The 23,627-nt window shown below is 40.9% G+C and overlaps 1 protein-coding gene across 1 annotated transcript in view; it reads left to right on the top strand.

The window, feature by feature from the left end:
* Positions 1-9,175: 9,175 nt before the first annotated feature.
* LOC145687129 (ubiquitin carboxyl-terminal hydrolase 38-like) overlaps positions 9,176-23,627 on the top strand; it is a 46,950-nt gene continuing 32,498 nt past the window's right edge. The window contains exon 1 of the mRNA XM_081760586.1: positions 9,176-9,685. Within this exon, the coding sequence (XP_081616712.1) occupies positions 9,176-9,685 (510 nt within the window). The remainder of the gene's footprint in view (positions 9,686-23,627) is intronic.

Genomic DNA, 23,627 nt, shown 5'->3' with positions numbered 1-23,627 from the left:
TATATAACCCGTGCTTAAGCCGTTATGTACACATGTGCATTTGCATGGATGCAGTGCACGTACGTAACCCGTGCTTAAACTGTTATGTACACATGTGCATTTGCGTGGATGCAGCGCACGTACATAGCCCATGCTTGAGCCGTGCATGTGCACATGTGCATTTGCGAAGATGAAGCACAATTAAATTACCGGTGCTTTAGCCGTTGTGTTCGCATGTGCATTTGCACGGCTACTGCACGTGTGTATCAGACGTCCATAATACCGTGCAAGTGTAAACTTTTACTTTCATTCGTTTACTCTCATTCTCATCAACAATATAAAGTAACCTCCAATTTTGGTAGGTGTCGTTTTTCCTCCAGGCGGTGTTATAGAAACTTTTCGACGAATGACAGCTGAATGATTGTAGAAACTCCATAACTTCCGCTGAGCTAGGATACAAGATCAACAGGTGACAGCACTGTACTGTTGTAAGTACTGTCAGACAGTTCATAGGTTTATAAAATTATTTTCGTGACCTTTTACAGCAGAATATGTTGCGTTATTTGTTACTTGGCAAACATGTCAAAGATACTACTTATAGCTTTGCTCGTTGCAAATAATAAACTCCAAAAGTAAAATTCTCACTGACAATTATTAGTTCCTTGTGATATACTTTGAAGGTGATGTCTTTGGTGTTTTTTTTTAACTTTCGGTCGCTAGCGATTTTGTTAGCGATAACCGCAATAGCCTGGCTATAGCGATTTTTGATATCCTTCCTGTTACTCATCCCGGGCTTTTTTCTGCGTCATTCCTTTGAGCACTACTCTCCAGACTAATCAAGCCAAGGGTGTGTAGTGCTACGGGTTTGTCCAGAGAACTGTCCCAACCTTGGTGACTATCCGAACGGGTCACCTCACCTGCATCACATTTCATCTCATTACGTCACATCTCATTGGTTTGGGCTTCGGCCCACCATCTACACTCCATGGCGGATCCTGCTCCAGGCGTAGGCTCTCAGGTAGATGGTCATCATGGAGGACTACCACCAGTCTTTCTTGTCCCTCCCGTTTCTTCCACGAAAGTGGAAAAGCGGAAGGATGGTCATAGACACCGCCGAGCTTCGGAGCGCTCTACAGCCTCCACTATTTCTAATGCCTCCAGCAAATCTAGATCACCACACCATCCAGAAAGCTATGCTGAGCGAGTCATGAACTCACCGCCAGTAAAGAAGCAACATTTGAGCCAAACAGATACTTCCGTTCCCATGGATACCGCTATCTCTTATCCATCGTCGTCACATCAATCTCATCCGCAATCAGGCATCTCATCCATTTCAGCTCCACAGATTCATTCATTTCTGCTCCAAAACTTCGATTCTAAGTACGATAACATTAAATACGTGGTTCTTCAACTGCGCAAGTACTTACCGAGCATCGCTCTTTCTCAAATAGTGAAGTCCCGTAATGGAATAATCTTGAAATCGCCGGATCCCAACTTTGCTATCACCATCCGGAACAAAGCTTCCTTCGAGATCTTTGGGAAAACTGCCAAAATCGAAACACTCAGTTCCTCGAGACGTAAGCAACCACCACCTCCTAGGAAACCTTCTCTTCTCTCTGTTGTTATTAGGGGAGTCGACTCCTCATACACAGATGAGGAAGTTCACGAAGAATTGCACCTAGAAGGTTTCAACATAACAAAAGTTCTTCGTATTCGCAACGATCAGGGGCCCACATACATGATGCGAATCTTAACCCCATCACATGAGACGATTGATTCATTGCTTACTCATGGCGCACTGATATATAAAAAGAGGCACCGTGTAGAACCATCTCGCTCATCACTACCACTTCCTCTTCTTTGCGAAAAGTGCCAAGCTTACAATCAGCATACCACTGCTAATTGTCGCAACACAGTTGTTTGTGGTTACTGCACTGGTAGTCACTCAATCCGCACGTGTTCCAATTTACAACTTCCGCCTCGCTGTGCTACATGCAATGAACAGCATCCAACTTATAGCTATAAGTGCAAAGGAAAGCCTCAACCGGAAACCTCTCGTCCTGAGCTAGTAGCTCTACTCCGGACTCACGACTCCTCCACAAACACTGACTTTCTCGTCGACTCCACTCCTGTCACCATCGATAAACTTCTTGCTTTCACTACATTAGCATTACAAAATATCCACCCCTTCATTCGTCCTCATATCCTCCAGCAAATCATTCACGCTGCTCGCATTATCTTTCATGTTTCATTCAACGCAACTTATTCTAATACAGATGCTCATTTTCACACAACAAATCTGCCACCCACTTCTTAACTGCCATCACCTATTGTACTTAATTATGGCTCTTGTTGTCTTATTCCTTAATATTCGATCCTTTTCTAAAAACAAATTACTATTCGAAACGCTACTCGAAGAAAAAGCAAACCCCTTTCTCCCAAACGAAACCTTCCTTAAAAGATCGGACGTTATCCACCTCGCTCGTTATAACATCCATCGCCACGACAACCTTCTTCCCGCTCAAAGAGCCAATGGTAGGCCAGCCATAGGGTTTTACCATACCCTTCCCTCTCGGCGCCATACTTACCCGTTACCAAATCTTCCCGAGCACGTTATCACGACTCTATATTTCCCTCAAATTGCCATCACTCTCGTCACCATTTATATAAGACCCGGAGATCCGATACCTCTTGCTTTCTTCCAACATATTTCCAACACATACAAGCACTATATAATCATGGCAGATATCAATCTCCATAGCCGTACTGATAATGAACGCACCACCTTCACTCAATTTGTTACTTCCAATACCACAGGCATTCTTCATGATCTACCGGCACCATCTCGTCCTGTCTCTCAAAGGACACCCGACATAGTCATCACTTCTAGTACTCTTGCCTCCTACTGTATCGTTGATGTGCTTCCACTTCTTGGCAGCGATCACGCACCTATTCGGCTGACGTACCGCCATTCTCAGGCCTCTCACTCTACTAATACACCACATCTTCGGCCAACTCTTCGCTACGACAGCCAATTGGGACAAGTACCGTGACCATATCTCTGAGTCATTACATCATCTGCAACCTCCAGCGACAAAAGACCAGTTATATGACAGTATTAATACCATTAACTCCACTATCTCTCATGCATCAGAACTTTACATTCCATCCACTTTCTCCACACCGTATAAACCTCGTCTTCCCCCATAATACTTACCTATGTTTCGCCGTTCCCGTCAATTGTACCGAGAATACCTCCGTACTAGAAATCCTGATACTCTTCATCATCATACCCAACTACAGCGTACCGTTCGAAACTATATCAAGGCTTATAAACTGAGACAATGGGTCGGAACGTGTAATACTCTTAATGAAACCAGTCATCCAACGAAATTCTGGAAAAGGTTTAATGCCCTGTGTGGCAAATATACCAAGCCGCATTACCCACTTCTTCACAATAACGCTCCGCTCCAAACTGACAAAGAGAAAGCAAACGCTTTTGCTGATTACTTACAGGACATCTTTACACCTGCACCATCTACCAATTTCATCAATGCACACCCTGTTAACCGCATCAATCTTGCATCTCCTGACTTACATCCTAACGTCTGTCATACGTTACCAAATCATCCACTCACAGCATCCATCACTACCGATGAAATCATTACTGTTGTTAACCGTAAGCGAAGTTCAGCCCCTGGCTTTGACAACATTACATATAGACATATCAAAGAAGGTCCTCCATTATTATTGAATCTGCTTGCCATCATCTACACATTCATTCTTCGCACAGGCTTCTTTCCAACAGACTGGAAAACTTTAAAAACTCTGATGTTTCTAAAGCCCAATAAGCCTCCAACCGACACATCCTCTTACCGTCCGATCCAGTTAACATCTACTTTCAGTAAAATTCTAGAACGTATCATTGTTAAGCGGCTCTATCCGTATCTCGAAACTAAAAGTATACTCCCTATTCTCCAAGCAGGCTTCCGACCTTCCTACTCCATCAACGATCAACTCCTTCGCCTCACCAGTCTAATCACAACACACTACAACTCTGTTAAACCCTCTTGCCTTCTACTATTTGACTTGGAGAAAGCCTTTGACAAGGTATGGCACCTTGCACTTCTTTACAAGCTTATTCACCTTAAATTTCCCACTGCTTACGTTCGCTTTATTTATCACTTTCTGGTCTGTCGCCTTTCATACGTTTCCATCAACAATCAGCTCTCTCATCCTATATTTCTTCTGTCTGAAATACCACAAGGCTCTGCCCTATCACCTCTATTGTACATCATTTTTGTGGCCGATTTTCCTTCGCTTCCTCCTGACATTTATTTATTTCAATACGCGGACGATACTGCCATTTTAGCCTTGGGTAACACTATTCGGCAAATTAATCAGCATCTGCAAGAGGCCATTAATCGCTTCACTCGTTGGTGCATCAAGTGGAACCTCTCTATTAATGCAGAGAAAACTCAAGCTATCACTTTCATTCCCCCCGCAAACGTTCTAAGGTCCATAGAAACCCGTCGTTGCTCTCCCTTCAGGTTCACGATACTCCCATCATTCCAACCAGAACTGTCACCTACCTAGGCATCATTTATGATACTCACCTAACCTGAAAAGCTCACCTACAGCACATCGCTGCCAAAGACTACAAACGCTTAAATCTCCTGAAGCGCCTCACTGGCACGACCCGGGGACTCCAACCGACCGTAGTCCTTAATACATACAAAGCATTCATGCGTCCAGTTCTCACCTACGGCTTCCCCGCCTGGATTTCTGCATCCGCTTCCTTTTACGAAAAGCTGCGAATTCTCGAACGACATGCTTTCCGCATAGCCCACCGTATTCAGCTACCCAGCCCTACCAGAGAACTTTATAAACTCATCAAATTCCCCAGCATCACATATCATCTTGAGTCTCTCCGACAGAAATTCATCTCAGCTCGTTACAGCTCTCAGCATTCATTACTCATGGCAAGTATGCACTTTCATGAACTTCATCCTGTCCGTCCTCGGTACGTTTACTCTCCACTCTGTCTCCTTTTCACACTTTACTGCTACACTCTGCCTCCCGATCATCCAGACCGAGTCCTGTTACAAGAGTATCAACTTCATGCCCATCTACCTCACATTTTCCCTACATTTACTGCACAGTAATACCTCTTGTAACTAACAGGGCTCCCATCGTCATCATCAGCCTAGAGATGCCCCTAGGCAGAAGATAACACTCATTCGTCTTCCTAACAAAACCCTGTGTTGTCCCGTGTATCGCACTTCATCCCATTCTTCGCCCTCATTATTTTCTGATTAATACTTTACATATTAATTATTTTGTATGTGTTCATATCAAATCATCATCATTTACTGTAACATTATATTTTGCGATTACCTTAAAAGTTATTGATATTGTATGTATTTTGTAATAGTCGTTGTTATTATATATTTCTATGTGTGACACCAATTAATCTACATTGCAAGTTCTGGCTAATAAACGTAGAATACCTTTCCCATAGTTATGATTATGGTCGCAAAGATCATAGTATCCTGGTTTCAGATAAATAAGAATAATAAAGGATCCATACAGAATATCACTTAGCCCAACCAATGTTCCTATGAACCTAAACTATCCTATCAGATCCCCTACCTAAAAGAGGGTATAGCCCTCTAAAAGGATGCTAGCCTCAGGCTAGCCTAATAAAAAAAATGGTGTTTCAACACTCGCAAGGTACTACTCCACACTCTACTGGTGGAATAAAATATACATGCCTTTGCCTTGAACGAAACATATCTTTTGCCCCACCAACATGTACATTATCAGCCATATACTATTTCTCGTTGCGATGGTCCACCTGGAGATCGAGCAAATGGCGGAACTTTAATAGGAATACGAAACAGACTACCACAACGCACGATCACGCATCACTTTCAGGCCTCTCTTCCAGAACACAACATCACTCTGATTTATTTTCCTTCACGTACTATTGCCTTTGCTACTATATATGTTAGACCCAATGTGCAAATTCCCTTGACATGCTTCCAATACATGGACACCTCGTTTCGTCATTATATTATTATGACTGATCTCAATCTATCCAGTCGCACTCTTACGCAACGACGGAACTTCTATCAATTTCTTATGCTGCACACAAATGCCGAACTATGCGCATTACCAAGACATACCCGGCCTTCCTTGAATACAACACCTGACGCAGTCATTGTCTCCTCTACATTACAACCATTCGTAAACTGTCATGTTCTATCTTCCATTGGTAGTGACCATGACCCAATTAAATTGACATTACATTTTCCAAACCACCGTCAAGCTCTTGACACGCCACCACGTATCGTTCTATGTTATGACCGTGCCGACTGGAACAAATATCGAGAAGATTTGACTACTACCTTATCTAACGTGCCTACTCCATTACATCACTCCGACTTACATAACACGCTTGATGCACTTACTACTGCTATACAACATAGTAGCAATCAGCATATACCCACGACTAAGTCTAATTATGCTCGACCCGCACTTCCTCCACAATATCGCACTCTAGTTGCTCTTGCACGGCAGGCATACCATGAATATCTTCGCACACGTGATCCAGGGCTTTTACAACTACAGCGCAAATATTTACGGCAAGTTCATAATTATGTCATTGCCTATAAAAGACGTAAGTGGGTCCAAACAGTTGATCAAGAACATAATCCTACCAAATTCTGGAATGCCTTTCACCGGCTCTGTGGGACACGCTCTTCTCTCTCTTTACCTCTCATCGTCAACCAGACCTCAGTACAAACTGATACAGAGAAAGCTAATGTGTTTGCTCAATCACTTCAAAGCATTTTTACACCACCACTCATCATCTACACTCCTGAACGTTTACGCACTAGAATAAGCAACGTAACAGATTCTCATCAACCACATCTTCGTATTAGTTCTAGCCACGACTTAGATTTGGATTATCCTCTTACTAGTCCGATTACACCTTTGGAGATCACCGCAGTCTTAGCAAACAAGAAGAATACAGCTCCTGGGTTTGATGGTGTAACTTACCGCCATATTAAAGAGGCTCCACTGGTGGTTCTGCTCTTACTCTCTGCTATTTATAATCTTATACTTCGAACAGGTGATTATCCGGCTTCTTGGAAAACTTCAAAAGTCTTAATGTTTCTGAAACCGCATAAAGATAACACCAAGGCAGAGTCTTACCGTCCAATACAACTTACGTTTACACTGGGAAAGATCCTCGAACGTATCTTAGTTCGGCGTCTACATACTCACTTCTTCTACAATCAAATTCCTCTACACCAAACTGGTTTTCGTCCTAACTACAGTCTCAATGATAATCTACTCAAACTTAGCACTATTCTTACCAACCACTTCAATAGCATCCAACCTTCCTGTTTATTATTATTTGATTTGGAAAAGGCTTTCGATTCAGTTTGGCACGATGGGTTACTTTACAAACTTCATCTTCTACGACTACCATTTGCATATATCAGATTTATTTATCACTACCTCACCAATCGCATAGCATATGTCTGCAATAATTCATCTTTATCTTTTCCTATTTTCCCACTTACTGGTGTACCCCAAGGGTCAGCGCTATCGCTACTCCTATATATACTATATGTTCGAGATTTGCCTGTTCCTCCTGACCCTATCCACACCTTTACCTTTGCAGATGATACTGCTTACCTTGCCTGTGGGAAATCTATTCAGCATATCAATGCTATACTTCAAGAGGCAATAAATAAGTTGTATGACTGGTGTAATACTTGGCACTTGTGGCACTTGGCACTTGGTGGCACTTGTCATCATACCATCTGGACATACCAGTCGGGTTAGACGAAATAGGTCTCTTTTACATCTAACTATAGCTGGCACACGCATTTCTGTCACACGTCCAGCGAGATATTTGGGTGTTATTTTTGATGACCATCTTTCATGGCGTGGACACCTTCAGCATCTCATAACTCTGGCGCAAAATAAACTAAACCTTTTGAAGAGATTAGTCGGAACTTCCTGGGGCCTTCATCAAGAGACTGTGTTAAACACTTACAAAGTTTTCTTGCGACCAACTATACTCCATGGACACATCGCATGGCTTAATGCCAGTAACAAATTCTACACCCGCCTGCAGATAATTGAAAGACATGCATTACGACTGGCATATCGCATCAAACTGCCTAGTCCTACCCGGCTACTCTATGATCGTATTCCATTTCCACATCTCCTTATTCATTTAGAAAAAACTGCGTACCAGGTACATCACTACTCGTTGGAGACAAGGCCATCCCATCCTTCGCAGTAGTATACGTATCGATGCTGAACAAGACGTTCCACCTCGTCTACAACCTACGCCACTTCAGCACTGAATTACAATGTATGTTCTTACACATCCTGACGAACACATAGACGACTTTCTACTGGCATATCAACCACCACATTTATCACCCAACATCTATCCATCGTTTACACCTTAATTCGCACTAACAAGGGCATCACATTGTCTCTCATTTTGTGTCGAGTCGCCCCGACACAAGAAGATAACCCTTCATCTGTCTAACTAACCAATATCACTGTGTTGTGGCGTCTGATTTGCACTGCATCTTTCATCCCATCATACATACACAATGACAAATAATGAACATACGTTGAATGACGATTATTAATCAATTGATGAATAAAGATCTCCATATAATGGATAAATAAAGATATCAAATAAATGAAATAAAATCTCTTTGTCCTTCCACTTTATCCTTAGTTTCCTTATACCATTAACTTCACTCCCAAGAGAAGGTATTCCCTTCTACGGGTTTTGCATGGTAAAAAAATCTTTGGTGTTATTGAACTGGCCACCTGTAGCTCTAACCAGGTTAAAAAATAGGGTATCCGTAGCTGGTGGAGAAAAATAAGCGAGTCATTTAGGCATTCCATCCTCATTGGTTGAATTTAGTCGCGATCTTCGTATATACGGTTGGATTACTTACCTCCTAGAGATGAAGAAAACAATCGTCGAATTATTTTTACACCTCCACGGAGGTTGGCACACCAAATTGATATTATCTGTTGACGACCTTGCTATTTCTCTTGGCTAAACGATTTATTATGTTACTCTCCTTTTCGGAGGGTAGCTTATATTTTTGACATATTATTTTCACTCATCATTTCTGCTCCTATGATGGCTACGTCCAACCCAGACATCTCGAAAAAGAAGACTAAGATACCCACGAAGAAAGTCAGCAGATCTCAATATCGGCCTGAGGACTTTCTTGTCCCGCTGGGGCGGCCCACCACCTCCTGCGCTACTGCCAAGCCACGACCATCTTCAACTAACCTGTCAGCGCCTGACGTTCCATCCCTTGCTCCACCGCAGGACGACAATGCCATGGACTTTACCCTGGTTACTACACCAAAGCGACGTCGCTCGTCCTTGGAGTCCACACTGGGCCAACAACATTCATCAGACTTCCCTGATTTACCAATGAGCAACAGATTTGAGCCTCTCTCTACTCTCCCAGCTGACGGGTCTCCTGTGATAGAGACACGACCCAAACCCACCAAAGAGGTTAAACCACCTCCTATTTACATTTACGGCATCCAAAACACTTACAACTTTACCAAAAGCCTTTGCAAGACCCTCAGAGAATCACCTCAGGTTCGGCATAATAAAGAACGTATCGTGATTCAGGTATCTTCTAGGGACGATTTCACAACTATAAAAAACGGCTGCGAACAGACGAAAACTGAATACGCTACTGGCATCACCAAAACTGACAGACCCGTAAAGGTTGTCGTTCGCAAATTACCCATCGATACAGACGTCGCTGATCTTCAGTCTGCACTATTCACTTTAGGATTTAAGCCGCTCACGATTCATCAAATGTCTCGTCGGGGCCCCACTGGTGGAGATAGTCCTCATGCCACTTTTTCTCATCTCCCTCGAGAAAACTCCAAATATACAGGAGATCTACAACATATCAGGATTGCTCCATTCACTCCTCACTTACATCAAAACCTTCAACTTTGGCCGCATTATCTCTCATCTCAAGAAAGGAATTACTAGACTTCTGGAAGCCACAGATCTTGCGTCCAAGGCTGCTGTCGTCATAGAGACATTTGCTGACATGATTGCTGATGGCTGCTTCTAACCAACCACTTATTCATCACACAATAACTATTGTAACTTTTAATGCAGATGGTCTTACCGACCAGAAGCGTCTCCTAATTCGTTTTCTAGCTGAACATCAGGTAGACCTCATGCTTATACAGGAAACTCACTTCACTGCCCAGCTTACACACTGGAGCCTGTCCAACTACCAATTATTTCGCCTTGATCGAGTTCAAAGACGGAAAGGAGGCTTACTGATTGCTCTGAAACGAAGTTTCAAGGCTAGACAACTCATTTTACCCCCGTTACACACACTAGAAGCCCTTGCTATAGTAGTTTTCCTCCCCGGGATCCCTCTCATATTGGTTACGGGCTACCGTTCTCCAGCACATGACTTAGATCCCAATGATTTCGACGCCATCTCGACTTTGGGCCCCAAAATCATATTGGCAGGGTACTTCAATGCCAAACATGTGGAATGGCACTCCAGACGTTCCAACGAAAACGGACGAATATTACACCGGTATCTGCACACATCTCCGTTCATCGCCTATGGGCCACCTGATCCAACTCACCATCCTAAAGCAGGCGGAGAACCGGATGTGCTGGACATAGTCCTAAGCAAAGATATCATCTTAGCTACACGTCCTTACGTGATCTCAGCACTGGACTCAGATCATGATCCGGTCCTTTTCAAAATTTCGCTTCGTCATATATCCCGTCCTGCACCCGCTCATATTTCCCGAACTACGAACTGGGATGTTTATAAGAAGGAATTAAATTCTTTACTCGACATGGCTGCTCGTCCAAATTCTCCAGCGGAAATTGATCAAGCGGTCGTCCATCTTACGCTTGCTCTACGTACGGCTGACTTCCTCAGCACATCAATAATTCCTGACTCGCAGTCCGATCCACACTGTGACTTTCCATTACTTCGTCTTTATATCCATCTCAAACGCTGCGCTCGAAGTACTTGGCAGCGCACCAGACATCCACTCTACAAAATGCTATGGAACACCTTAAGCCGCAAAATCAAGACCATCACTAAACGACAAACCGAGCAGTTCTGGGAAACACTTTTTCGTGGGGTCACACTTAATGACACTAAAGTTGGCAGTATTCCCGCCTTTTCCAGCGCCGGGAGACTTCTCGTCAGACTCAAATACTGCAAGGTCCGCATGGAGTCATACCTGACGACCAAGGGCAAGCAGACTTATTTGCTGCATCTCTAGAGCGCCAGTTTACACCTAATGCGACTCCTGTCGTCCCCCACATTCGGCAGGACGTTCGGGCCACTATGCGCATGCTCCATTTTCAACCAATATTTCCCCTGCCTGAGGTCGTAACATCAAGGGAAGTTGAGCGTCAGATTTGTCACTTGCCCAACAACAAAGCTCCTGGAGTTGATCACATCCGCCCGGAACTACTGAAACATGGGACACGGAAGCTACTCCTCTATCTTGCTGCTTTATTTAAAGGCATCCTTCAGGTTTGCTACTTTCCCCGTGCTTGGAAAGAAGCGAAAGTCATTCTTCTCCCTAAACCAGGTAAAAATCCGACTCTCCCAGAAAACTATAGACCAATTAGCCTGTTATCTCATCTGAGAAAACTCTTCGAACGAGTGCTTCTCGCCCGACTTCACGAGCACGTCACCACTTATGATATACTCCCCCACCATCAATTTGGTTTTCGTGCTAACCACAGCACAACAAGCCAATTAGTGAGGGCAGTCGACCACATGACTACCTCTTTTAACCGACGACAATATGTTGTGGGTGTATACCTTGATATCTCGAAGGCGTTTGATAAAGTGTTGTTACCAGGCCTCATTTATAAACTTCGCTTACAAGGCTTCTCTTTACCTTATCTCAAACTCCTCACTTCATACCTCTTTCATCGCTTTTTCCATGTCTCTGTGGGACGGGCCAAGTCTGCTCCCAAACCAATTCAAGCTGGTGTACCTCAAGGCGCGGTTCTTTCACTCTGCTTTACACCTTATACACCGCAGACTTACCCATTGTGCCACACTGTTTTCCTGCAACATACGCCGATGACACTGCTTTCTTCACGAACAGCAGCAACCTTCGTCTTTCCTACAACTACATGCAGCGCCAACTCAATGTCTTTCAACGTTGGGCTACCATCTGGCGCCTAAAAATCAACGCGGATAAGAGCGTTGCAGTCTGTTATAGCAAAAGACGCAGCAGAGCCATCCATCTTTTATACTATGACAACATTGAAGTTCCACAACGTCTGCATGCAAAATACTTGGGAGTTATCTTAGATCGAGGCCTTACTTTTGGTCTTCATATCAGGGACATTAAACACCGAGCCCTTCGAAAATTGTCTGCCCTCTATACTATTCTGCGTTGCAGTGCCTTAACTCATGAAACAAGACTCCACGTCTTTAAAATGGTAATTTTGTCCACAATCACCTACGCATGTCCAGCATGGCAACATGCGGCACTCAGTCACTTGCGCACGGTCGAGAGTGTGTAAACCAGGGCAGCTCGTATGATAATAGGCCATGACCGATATACGCGTAATCGTCAACCTTTAGAGGACTTAAACATATATCCTATCCGGGACGTGTTACATCAACACCATACTCGTTTTTGGGCCAACCTCCCACGCCACGTCAACCCCGCTATCGCAGCCATTGGCACAGCGCATACACATCGACGAATATACAGGACGCCAAGGTTGTAGCATTAACTCTTTACCCACACTCTACCCTCTCACTGCGACAGTTGCAGTGAAGACCACATGACGTAGTCTACTTCATATTCTAACTCACCCCCCCCCCCAAATGTCTAATCATCTTTTCTATAGCTGTCATCGAGTCAGGGACTTTTGTCCGATACTCGACACAAAACCTCACTTTTAAGCTGAGCTGAGCTGAGCTGGTGTTATAGATGGTGTTACTGCGTAAGCCACCAAATATATAAACTGTTTTTCGTTGCATCTCGAATATGCTTTTACATCACCTCTGCACTACGAGGAAATCACCTGTGTCCTACATGTAAGACATCTGGGTACGGCGTGTAAATCATCTCTGTCCTACATGTAAATCACCTGGGTCCCGCTTGTAAATCATCTCTGTCCTACATATAAATCACCTGGGTACTGTGTGTCAATCACCTGTGTGCTACGTGTAAATCACCTCTGTCGTACATGTAAATCATCTGGGTACTGCGTGTAAATCACCTATGTGCTACGTGTAAATCACTTCTGTCCTACATGTAAATCATTTGGGCACTGCGTGTAAATCATCTCTGTCCTACATGTAAATCACCTGGTTACTGCATGTAAATCACCTGTGTGGCACATGTAAATCACCTGTGTGCTACGTGTAAATCACCGCTGTCCTAAATGTAAATCACCTGTGCACTACATGTAAATCAAATACGTGCTACTTGTAAATCACCTGCGCAGTAGGTGTAAATCACTTGTGCAGGACGTGTAAGTGTGCATTGCACATGTCCTGTGCACGTGAAGATGTTGAATAGGACTTGTGACGTGAATCACATGTACAGTAGGGTGGAGTGAAATAGTGGTCAAAAAAATTTTTTGGAAGTAATTTTTCTAATAGGGCGGAAAAGTTGCCTTACCATTAGAGTACTGTATCACAAAAATATTAGTCTCGTTAATTAATTCCTTTGGGTGCCACACGAGACTTGAAATTTGCCTGAAATCCAATATTTTTATCCGTATTGGTAAAAGGGACAAAATTATTATTTTCTGTATTATTTTTTCTAATAGAGAGAAAAAGTTGCCTTACCATTAGAGTACTGTGACACAGAAATATTAGTCTCCTGAATCATTTCCTTTGGGTGCTATACGGACTTGAAATTTGGCTGACATATGTATTTTTAATAGTATTGTGAAATGAGGCAATTTTTTTTCTGTTCGGAAAAGTCGTTATATAACAATATTGTATCACAGAAACCCCACTCCTCTGAGTCAGTTATTTTAGTTTTATAGATATAGAGGGTTCGAAAAGTTAGTTGTAACGTACTTATATTTTTTACATTATACTTGAATGGAAAACTGAAACTAAGTATCTTACATATATGCTATATTCGAATACATATTTATAATTATTACAAATATTACGCAAGTTTCATAACATCAACTTTTTTGTTTCTTATCTTAGTTTGAAAATCAGTTGGAAAATCTTTATAAACATATGTGAACAAACAAAAAAAGAACACTACTTTGTACGTAAAATTGGACTAGATTTATGTGTAGTCTGTATTACCCTACGTATATACTCGACTACAGGCACCATTGATAAATACTGCGTATTAATAATATTAGAGAAGTTAGTAATGCGATTTTTCATTCTTGTCTGTTTGAATATAAGCTAAGAAAGCTTTATAATATGATATGTGAAAAAAAGATGACAAAAATACACCACTCAGTACAAACATAAGATTTAGGTTTTTGTGTGTAGTGTATGTTACAATAGACATCTTCACACAATTTTTAGATTATTGCAAATATAAGAAAAGTCATGTAGTGACATGAACATTTCTGATCTCAGTTTGAAAATAACCTAAGAAATCTTAATATACAAATAATATGTGAAAACATGACAAAATACATTACTTTCTATTCTTGAAAATGAGCTAGGAAAACTTCATATCAAAATAATATGTGGAGATACATGTCAACATACATTACACTGTAGAAAACTCTATGTGTTGAAGACAGGCGTACGTCTTCGGGACTCGAGTATTGCCCTTATGTATCCATCTTGTACACTATACATCACAAACACAAGATGATGCTTCTGTCACCAATTTTACACATTGTTCTACAGCTTGGCTAAGGCATGGAATATTCGGAATTTCAATATTTGTGGTATCACCTTGAATAACTCTATGAATATTCGCAGCAGTGAGATCCATAATAAGTGTGGGGGGGGGGGCAAGTTATAGCCAAATCTGTCCAGTTTGAGTTCTGTGTAGTCTTCAGCTTCAAAATTGAGTAATAGAATGTCGTAATTTCTGATTCCAGGCATTTGCGAGGTTTTTGCCTTAAGGACTCGTCTTAAGTCCAGTTCTCTGGTATGTTTTTTCTTATCTGTCATCATAGAGAGGAGAATGTTTTCAGGATGTGCAAAGCATCCATTTCTTTGAAGTACAGGATCAATGACAGCCTTGTACTTTTCAGGAAGGAAGCGCGATAACTGAATCATTTTGAAGAAATGTCTTGATCCATCTATGCAAAAAGGTTTCTGTTTTATGCTGAACCAAACTGGCGCATACACTTTTACAACATACTGAGAGAGCACTTTTAATTCTTCTGAAGGGTTTGGTGTAGCTACATACAATCGAATAATTCTGTTTGTTGTAGAAACCCACCTGACGTGCAAAATGTTTCCTGGATGGCGTTTTGCCAAAGAATCAGGAAAATGTCCATTTGAAACAGCTCTGCGAATCTTATACAAATATTTCTGATCCGCACTGAGATCATTATAATTCTCGAAAGCTGAAAAATGGCTCTCAATTACATCTTATTCCACAACTGGTTAGTTTTCACAATTTAAAAATGATCTTCCAATCTGTCCAGAAAATGCATAAGGATCTGTTATCTTACCATCAATTGATTCTAGCAAATGTGTTAAAGGGAGCTCATTTACGTGCAGCAGACAAACCAACCATTGCAAAAGTCTCTGAACAGACTCTTCTAAACTTCGTATTATTCCACCCTTTCTGTCAGTATTTGTAGCACGAAAATTTTAAATATTTTCACTCTACGTATTGTAAAATGTTTTGGCAGAATAAAAACAGATACTCTCCATTTCAGTTCTTTTTGGTTCAAGTTTCTAAGACAATTATTTGGCAGGATATCAACCATTCCTCTAGTCTCCTTGCTCGCCAACCTAAAAGTTGGAAAATTTTGCGGAAGGAAAGGGTTAGCTATGCTGGTGGCACCCAAAGATAATAGATTTCAACGAAAATAAATATTGATTTTTAAAATACTTACTAAGGAGCAATAATCCCGCACTATTAGAATACCGATGTGCAAACTTAAATTTTTCACTCCACCCTAATGTACAGGCGTGCATTTATACAGATGATGCACATGTTGCATCCTTGCAATTGTACATGTACTATACGGGTACTGTACGTCTATTGTCCTGTCTGGGTAGGAGGACCTAGGCGGAGATGGAAGGACAATATTAAGATGGATCTCGCAGAAATAGGAATCCAAAGTAGAAACTGGATCCAATCTGCTAAGGATAGAAGCCAGTGGAGAGCTTTTGTGAACGCGGCATTGAACCTCCGGATTCCATAGGTCATAGAGTTAGTTAGTTAGTTCGCCTACCACCGACTCAAATTTAGTACAATATTGTATATGTTGTTATCCAAGGACTTCGTTATAGACAACAATCACGCAGGTAGGGACTTGTATTAGCGTCAGGCAGGCAAGCGATAGCGCAAGTAGCGACATCTATTAGGAATTATAGTGACACAGACGTTTTTTGCTTGCGGGAGCTCATGTGGTTCGGATTCCACGTTAATCAGTAGGTCCACGTCTCATATAGCCTCGCTGCTGAAAGGGACGCTAAACTAAAATCAACTCAACTCAACGTTTTTTGCTTGTTAGTTTAAGGAATTGTCATTGGGCCCCTTGTCTTTCTACAACCAATATTACATTTCTTTAACGAGATTGTATAACATTCTAGGATACAGCGTGTCAAGATAAGTCTCTTGACACTAGCAGCTATTCAATTTTCAGTTGACTAGAGTTGCAGTAACTGATTTGTGTAAATAATACGCTATATGTGGTTCGTCAATAGTGACGACTCCAGAGGTAGGGCAAGAGGGCAGGCAACTCCTGGAGTCAAATTCTCCCTCCATACAGGATTTATTTTAATCTATGTCAAGTAACACAAAACTATCCTTTTTCGCACCCACAAATTAGCTGCGGCCCCCCGAAAAATATCTCTGCCCCTCCGCTTTACCCCTGAAAAAGAAGTGAAGCTAGCATCACCGCTGTTCGTGAATAATACAGTGAAGAAAGTGATTTTACAAAGGATTGAAACCTTGTTAAATATGTAATTAACTAAGTTTACAGTGAACAAAAAGTTATGAAAGGATGGTTCGTGTGATCGTACTTCAAAAGTGGTGATTACATGCGTGACAATTAGCAAAATCTCAGCTCAATGGACTTCCCTTTTTGGAGAATAATGCAAGATAAAGTTTTTCTCTTTTTTCAATTGTAGTTCTAGATCATTTAAATTCCGTATTACTTGTGAATTTGATAAATAATCATCCGAGTTCGCTTAAGAGCATGGGCGCCCCTCTGGCTCACGAAAATATATCCGTAATATAGCAAGCAACGTATATTAAATACCAGAAATACCAGACGTTATATAGCAACCATAGAGAAGGGCCTCCCTCTAGAAAATCTTCTTCGGGCGCCCCTGCTTAAGAGATGTAATTTATGCACTGGAAACAACGAAGGACACTTACACACTTATTTTAGACAAAATGACCTTAATTAAAGGTGAACCTTTAAACGCCCATGGACTCAATTGCTGCGACGGGGCTTTAGACCTCAATGGCTCAGCCACTAATTAAGGTAGAAAGATGACTGTGTTCCTGGAAAATGCAGCTTTTCTCCAGTGTCCATTTTGTATATGTGGGGAGTACCACGACGGGGGAAGAAGGGTAAGGTCGTGTTTTTTTAATTTTTCATTGCAACAGTTTTTTTGGGGGGGCATTCTCCCCCTTGGGGAACAATCATAAAAATTGGTATGCGAAGAAATGAAGTAGGCCACTACATGGTAATATCCTATATTCGTACTTCTTTCTTACATGGGGAGTAGGGAGGGGCCAAAGTTGGCAAATGTTTGGAGTTTCAGTTTTTTTGACGTAAATTACATTTATTTTTACGACAAACATCAATAGCAGAGTCACTAATTACGCCTTCTACGATCATAGTGGGAATTGCACAAATGTTATTTCGCTGGAATTTGTGGTCTATAAGCTTCCAAACGGTGTATGCATCATGACTCTGTAACAATTAGGGGGTCACCAAAGTCCCCAACGTGAGAATGTACGATTTTGTTAAAATCGCTGACGGGTATCTAAAGGTTAATGTTATGATACAACTTTATTGTTTCATACTTGATTTATAATTCGTTTCAATTTTTTTTTTTTTGCGGGGAGGGGGTCAAAAGTGAGTTATGGCTCACCGTATACATTGTGAGTTTGATACGTCAATTGCAGTCCTGCTGAGATCATCTTAATAAGAAAGAGTAATGAATCGATTTGTATTTACATCATTTTGTCACCAGCGAGGCCATATAGGGCGAGACGTACAGTTCAAAATGGGATCTGAACCACTGAAATCGTTATGTTATCCTCCCGGGAATCAAACCCGGGTCCTTGTACATCAACAACACTAGCACTAAGTACTAGACCAGTGATCGCCAGAGCTACCGTACCGCTTTTAAATGCTACTGTAAGCTACCAAACTAAACAACTACCAACTTTTTAAAAAAAAAAATCTTACATTTGTTTATTACCGAGAAACTTACATTTCAGGTAAATATGAACTCAAACTAAGTTTAAAAAATGCCTCATATACACATAAAAAACATAACATGCACAACCTTACACGTATACAATCAACTGTGAGATGAGACTGACAATGGCAGTTGCGCGGGAGAAATAAATTGTTGTCAGCGCCCCTTGTCGTTAGTGTCAGCTCAGTGGAAGAATCAAGGTTAACCAACCGGAGTGTTAACGCGATCCACCGAAAGTTTCCCCGCGAGCTACTAGCAGCTCGCGATCGACGGTTTGGCGATCACTGTACTAGACGAAAGAGAAATCCCCGAAATAAATGACAATAAATGTTTAACTTAATGTCCCACGATAATGCAATATACGAGATTAAAGGAGACGGACAATTGATAAAAAAAATGAAATGAAATCTTTAAGTTTTACGTCCCACGCTTATGCCGGTTAGGCTAAAGGAGACGGTGATAATGAGAGATGAGTGAAATGGTGGAATGAAGAAAGTGGGAGGAAACGGGAGAACCCCGAGAAAACCCACGAGCACGGTGTTTGTCCACCACAAAGTTCACTTGGCGGGGGCTGGGATCGAACCCGGGACCCCAAGCACCAGAGGTGAACGCTCTACCACTGAGCCACCGCGCCCCCCGAATTGATAAATGAATGATTCTGAAAGAATTGGTAGAATGAGAATGTGGAAGGAAATGGGAACATACTGAAAAAAACCACGGTCATGGTGGTTATTCACCGCAAACTCACATGACGTCGGATCTCACCATGGACGATAAATCCCTCACCAAATCAGAGGTGGGCGCTTTACCACTAAATCACTGTACCCATCGGACATCAGAGAGACCCTGAGACAAAATGTTGCATTACCATGGGCACCCACAGCAGGGTCAAGGGGAGAAGGTGCTCTTCCTCGAATTTTTGAAAGGGTTTCGTTTTTCGAAATTCATATCAAAACTTATTAGGTTTACCCACCCACTACAGCATTTAATACATTATCTGTAGTTAACAAAGCCATGAAATGTGCGCCAATAATACTTGTTTTACAGGAAATATCATGTGCATCTGTATATATTCGCGATTTTGCTTGTGTATCGGTCTCCCTCCCCATGAAAAAATCACCTGGGTATTTTGTGCAATACTTTAGAGTTATTAATGAAATAGTATTTACGAATTTTGAACCAAATAAGTAGAGACTTTTTAAATATATAAAATTGCTGTTTTCGATTATTCTTCTATAGTATGAGGATGAGGATAGTGCGAAGTAAAAGAAAGAAATGAGCTTGGAATCGATACGTTAAGTGATATGTTATTTAGGCATACAGACGAACGAATACACAGGCGGACGTCCAGTATAATTTTTTTCGACATGCAAGAAGACAGTTGGCACGGGAGGTCTGGATTCGATTCCCGTTGAGCGCATGCGATTCTGATCCCAAAGTAACTTACCTGTTAACGCCTTATATAGTATCTATATATTAAAATGTTACGTTTATATGTTTGTCTCCAATCTTTCGACAATGAAATCTCCAAAACCACAACTTCTAGAAACGTGCCGTTTTCGCTGGTCGATTCCAAATTTTCTCTAGATTGTCAAATACTAATTGAGCATTTAAAAAACGGACGTTACTTCTTTATTTCATTTTTAGGGATACACTGGAAGTGTTGAAATTAAAAAAAAAACTAAAGCACCACATCCTACGAGTTATACATTCCTGCACCACATATTCGTATACAGGGGTTGCATATCTCTCAAGCGTTTTCATTGATAAATGGTAATGAAAAACAAAGAATAACCTTCAATCCAGGCTAAGACGAATCTTTATTATTTGGAGTGTTTTTCCTAATGAATACCATATACCACTAACATTATCATTAATTGTGTGTGTAATGTATTTGCTTATTACATACTGAATGCAAGAATAAATAAAACACTGATCATACATGAATTAGAAACTCCAACCGGAAATAGGCTCAAATCTTGCAAACAGTGCGAGATATTGGAAAAATAATCGAAAAAATCTCCCCTTTATCGTACCCCTTACCGAATTTTATCACGACGTCCTTCACTTGTATCTGTAAAGGGACATGTACAGATGTGAGGGATGAAAAGGAGATTCATGCTCACATGTGAATGATGCACTGTATAGGAAGCGCGGGTTCAGCTAGTCTGTATTAAAAGGGATGCTAAACATCACACCATTCTATTGAAATTTCGGTTTTGATTTATTATTTATTATTTTTTTTTTTTTTTAATAATAGCAAGACTTCATCTTCAGTCTTAGGATCACTGAGAAGTTTAAAATCAAAGGTCATGTTGTTATAACATTTCTTGTTGGCGTTTCTGTTATCGAAGTGAAGAGAATAAGTTAAAAGCAGTGTTTGGCACATGTTTATATAATAATATATTGATGCTACGTACAGCTCCCCTACAGGAAGTATAGTCTGTGCGTAGAGGTTCGATAAACACGTTTTCTGTATTGTACTAATAATGATTACGTTATGCAAGATTTTACTGACTTGCGTTAAAGAAAAATATCCACCGAGATTTTACGCGTTTAAAATTCATCCGGCAGAAACATCCTTTTATTTTAGGATAAATAGATGTCTTGTAGCATAACTTGGAGAAATGACTTTATTAGCAGAATAAATTTATTTTAGGACGAATAGGTGTTCTGTAGGATAATTTGTGGATATAATTTCATCTGCACAACTATCCTATTATTTGAACACAAATATGTCTCGTAGAATGGTTTGAACCAACTGTAAAAATCATATGACAGAACTGTGCTTATACTGTAAGCTTGGGAAACAGGGTCACTTGCTTTGAGGGAAGAACGCATACTGGATGCAGTGGCGTATTTTAAGCAGTGGCGTATTTTATGGGCAACCGAGGGCTACCGGCGGTATCCCAGCAGCATTAATAAGAAAGTTAATATAACGCTTATAAATTAATTTAAAATAATACGTTTACAGTTTATCTTCTTTTCATGGTACTAGTTTCTCCATATTTTCGCAAACGTGAATACGTACTAAGACAGCCGTTAACGCTTAGCACGAAACGCAATCCTTCTTGCTTTCGTAAACACCGATGATTCGGCAACCTCTGAGATACCACTGTCAACTACTACCAGCAGAGAGAAACGTGTAACTTCTTGCGCGCCCATGCAGGTTCCTCCGTAACAGTGTGGAGCCACGGCTGACAACCAAGTAGATTTCCTTTCTGTGGATCGGTTTCCGTAGGCGGAACGAGTAAATCGATGTTAAGAATAATGACATAGCAGCGATTTTGGGCTACCTGAGAATTTCCGGGCATCATTTCGTAGCGCTTTCCGTCAACGCAATATAAAATTTGTGTTTTATTTTGCGATTCTTGTTATTGAACTTATAATTACTTATTGCATTATTTGCATTGAGTTGAATCAGTTGATTTGGCGCCAACCGTTACGAAATGACACCCACAGACAGTATTGTAGATTACAGAAAGTATTAACTTCTATTTCTCTGGAGAGTAAAAATGAAATGAAATGAAATCTTTGAGTTCTACGTCCTACGCTTATGTTGGTTAGGGTAAAGGAGACGGTGATGATGAGTAATGAATCAAATGGTGGAATGAAGAAAGTGGGAGGAAACGGGAGAACCCCGAGGAAACCCGTGCACACGGTGTTTGTCCACCACAAAGTTAGTGGGCTGGGATCGAACCCGGACCCCAAGCACCATAAGTGAACGCTCTACCACTGAGCCACAGCGGCCGTACTCTGGGGAGTATTGTGAGTAATACCTAGATGGAAAATGAAATGCTACGAAGAAAATTATCAATTTTTATTTTTGCTACAAAGTAATTTGATTATAGAGCGTTTTCTTGTAAGGCTAAAATCAATACACTAATGGATTTAAGACCAAATAGCAGGGGCGGCTTTAGGATTTTATTTTTGGGTAAGCCCGCTCCCTCGCTTATGGATAGGGATACATTCGATTGATTAATGAGACTAGAAAAGTACATTTACAGTAGTGATTAATGCTATTTCTTAAATAATTATCTGCCATTAATATAAATAGTTAAAAAATATTTACTATTTATTGTATCTTTAGAGTTTATATATTTTTCAAAACTTTTGGGTAGACCAGTGCCTACCCGACCTACCCGCTAAGTAGCAAAATCACTATACGTGTTTCGTGATGCAAATTGATGAACGATAAAGATTGTATGGGATAACCGGGCACATTCCATAACCGTTTGCATTAACAAAACGCAAAGTTTGCGATTTAGGCAGCTATAATGGACATAAAAATTACAATGACTATCTGCATTTTTGCGTTATGTTGGTATACTCGGAATTCTTGCGAAGACTGTAATGGAATGACAACCAACGTCAGAAACAGAGGCGACTCTTGAGGGAAGTGCAATTGGTAAAAATTAACATTTTATGAACGCAATCCACAAGAAGTTAACTGCGCAAATGTATGATGGGATTTCATTTACGGCGGAAAATATTAATGGTGTCAAAGCAAACATTCAAACAAAACACACCAACCACTTTTTGTTCATTGTTGTATATTATTATTATTATTATTATTATTATTATTATTATTATTATTATTATTATTATTATTATTATTAGTAGTAGTAGTAGTAGTAGTAGTAGTAGTAGTAGTAGTAGTAGTAGTAGTAGTAGTAGTGATAGCCCATGCCTTAAAATCAGTGCACGCCACTGCATTTGAGAAAAAAATCCCAAGGTGAATATTCGGACCCAAAGGACCTCTCAATTGGGTGTGACAGTAAGTTCATAACGAGGAACTGCATAATTTAAACCATTTATCTAACATTGTTGGGGCCATTAATTCTAGGAGACTCAGATATTCAGGTCATGTAACCAGAATGGAAGAAATTAGAAGACTTTCCACATTTTAACTGGAGATACAATCGGAGAGAAATTAGGTTCAGATAATAAAGCAATATTAAGATGGATATCGCAGAA

Source organism: Thermobia domestica, chromosome 6, assembly GCF_964235325.1.
Source record: "Thermobia domestica chromosome 6, izTheDome1.hap1.1, whole genome shotgun sequence".
NCBI classification, from domain to species: Eukaryota; Metazoa; Arthropoda; class Insecta; order Zygentoma; family Lepismatidae; genus Thermobia; species Thermobia domestica.
The sequence above is the reverse complement of the archived record's forward strand: the minus strand, read 5'-3'. Positions and strand labels throughout refer to the sequence as shown.